This window comes from Myotis brandtii, unplaced genomic scaffold (assembly GCF_000412655.1).
Source record: "Myotis brandtii unplaced genomic scaffold, ASM41265v1 scaffold403, whole genome shotgun sequence".
NCBI classification, from domain to species: Eukaryota; Metazoa; Chordata; class Mammalia; order Chiroptera; family Vespertilionidae; genus Myotis; species Myotis brandtii.
Window position 1 is genome coordinate 305401 of NW_005365474.1, and position 2772 is coordinate 308172.

General features: G+C 58.2%; 1 protein-coding gene across 1 annotated transcript in view; it reads left to right on the plus strand.

Annotated features, from left to right (window-relative positions):
- The window catches only part of EP400 (E1A binding protein p400), a 64345-nt gene that overhangs the window by 54919 nt on the left and 6654 nt on the right, over positions 1-2772 (plus strand). Inside the window, 4 exon segments of the mRNA XM_014545351.1 lie at positions 5-109; positions 1067-1112; positions 1187-1296; positions 2675-2769. Of these exon segments, the coding sequence (XP_014400837.1) occupies positions 5-109; positions 1067-1112; positions 1187-1296; positions 2675-2769 (356 nt within the window).

Consider the following 2772-nt stretch of genomic DNA (forward strand, 5'->3'; position numbering starts at 1 on the left):
GCCCCCCGCCCTGCAGCCCCCTGCCCAGGCGCAGCCTCCAGCACAGCCTGTGCAGCCCCCACAGAAGGCACCCCCTGCGATCACTACGGTGGGCAGTGCCGCCGTGCTGGTGAGCAGGCCCTCCCCGCCCTCAAATGCCTGAGGTTCCTGCAGCACCCAGAGCAGCAGGCCTCCTTCCTGTTGGGGAGACGGGGTGTCTGTCTCCTGCAGGGCTCCTGTGCTGGGAGAGCTCAGCGGTGCAGGAGCCTCAGAGTCAGAGAGGATGTGTGAGCCTAACTGAGGAAGTCGCCCCTTCCTCCCCATGCACTTGCAGAGCAGACAGTTTGCCAGTTTGCAAACTTCTCTTCTGACTTTTTCCTCAAAGCACGTGCATGTGTGCTCATGCGCACGCTGAGCCCTCGGTGCCTGTCAGAGAAAAGGGGTAAAATGCACAAAAGAAGGAAAGGAAAGTGGGCTGGTGATCTCACAGGCCCTACGCTGGCACCGTCCGCCCTGGCGTGTGCCCTCGCTCTGGTGCCCATGTGGCCACGCTGAGCTCACAGTGGGAAGAGACCAGGAGTGGATGGAGGCTCAGCTGCTCTGCACTGTCAGCCAGGCCTGGGGTGTCTGCAGAACCAACCCCTTTGCTTTGATTTCCTTTGCTGGGGGGGTGGGGGGGGGGGGTTCGTATGTGCCTGGGCAGCCTCACTCCTCATTCGTTCAGAAAATGCACTCCGGAGCACCTGCGCCCAGGGACTCTGTCTGTGGGCAGGCATCCGGCCAGGCAGGACCCGGAGAACCCTGGTGGGTGCTCGGGAGGGGCTGTGCCTGAGCGACAGGAGTCAGAAAGGAGTGGAGACCGGCAGGCACAGGCCCGAGCCTGGCAGCTGTGGGGCCAGCAGGGTCAGCGTGGCTGGAGCACCACTCACTGAGGGGTGGACACCGCAGTGTGGGAGGAGCTGGGACAGCGCTGGAGTCGGCCGTGTGGCCAGTAGCCATGGTCAAGAGTTTGGATTTGATGCTGACAGAATGGGAGCTTTGGGAGGGTGTGCCGTGTGCATGCACAAGTCACTTCTCTCTCCAGCAGGCCGGAGCCATCAAGACGTCTGTGACGGGGACAAGCATGCCAGCAGGTAAGGGGCCAGCGATGTCCGTGGGAACTCACTTGTCTCGCGTGCTCTTGCCCCACAGACCCCTCTCTCTGCAGGCACAGTGAGCGGAAACGTGATTGTGAACACCATCGCAGGTGTCCCTGCCGCCACCTTCCAGTCCATTAACAAGCGCCTGGCCTCGCCCGTGGCGCCTGGAGCCCTGACGGTGAGCTGCCTGCTCCTGGGGGGTCAGCAGTCGAGGACGCTGTGCAAGTCATTTGCTTGTTGGGAAAAGTACTGACCTGGCTGAGTTTCATAAAGTAACATGGACCTGAGATGCTTTAGTTTAGTTTTTAATAATAATAATATATATATATTTAGCAATATTTATTTTTTTTATTATTGTCTAAAGATTTACATACGTCTCTTTTTCCCCCAATTAACGGCCCCCCCAGCCATTCCCACCCTGGGCAAGCCCCCACCGCCCCAGTGTCTGTGTCCATTGGATATGCTAATTAATAATATTTTTATTGATTTCAGAGAGGAAGGGAGAGGGAGAGAGAAACGTCAATGATGAGAGAGAATCATTGATCAATTGCCTCCTGCACGCCCCCTACTAGGGATCGATCCCACAGCTTGGGCATGTGCCCTTGACCGGAACTGAACCCAGGACCTTCAGTCCATAGGCCTATGCTCTATCCACTGAGCCACACTGGCGAGGGCGGACCTGTGGTATTTTAAGATAAAGTAATTCATCCACGATGCATTTTTGAGCACCGCTTCCTGTGACGTGGGGATTGAACATGGCTGAAGCCCACGGTGCTTGCACGGGGCTCTGCTGGCCGAGGCTGGGGCGCAGGTGCCGGCAGCAGGAGGGGCAACAGCAGGCAGTGGGCAGGCCCTTCAGACCCGGGATAGAGGGCTCTCCGGGTGTAGATGATGAAAGTTACACTTCCTGTTTTAAAGAAAGAAAAAGCTGGAGAACGCCTATACAAACCTGGAAACTTTTAAGAGAGCGTAGAGAACTTTGGGAAATGAAAACTGGCTACCAGAATTGTAGAAAGAAAACCTAGTAATTGGGCTGACTGTCCGTTCCCCAGTAGGAGAGAGAATTAGTGAACTGGAAGACAGGTCTGAGGAAGTTATCCCAAACGCAGGGTGGGGACCAGTGGTGAACGGAGAGAAGTTAAAGCCACGAGAGGTGGACAGGGAGGATGGGAGGTCAGGCAAAGAGAGCGAAGGCGTGTTTCTGTAACAATAGCCCAGGCCCAGGACAGGAGGGATCCCACCTGTGCACAGTGCAGGCAGCAGCGGGCGGGGTCTCTGGAGGCCAGCAGCTCACCTCTCCCTGTTGTGGGGAAGCCAGGAGCCGAGGGGACCACCAGCAGCCCCAGCTCTGTCTCCTTTGGAAATACGGCGAGGGATTTGCAAACCACTGAGGGAAGTGCAGAGCGACCTGCTCTAGCTCAGGGCAGCGCTTCGAGTGTGCAAGGGCGCCTCCCGGAGGCTCAGCACCTCCAGGATGGCCGTGGGTTAGTTGGTGCCCTTTCCACCCAGTGATGGAGAGAGCAGTCCCCTGACGGGCCCTCGTGTTGCCTTTCCAGAGCTCCGGAGGCTCGACGCCGGCCCAGGTGGTCCACACCCAGCCCCGAGCAGTGGGCTCCCCGGCCACGTCTGACCTGGTGTCCCTGGCGCCGACGCA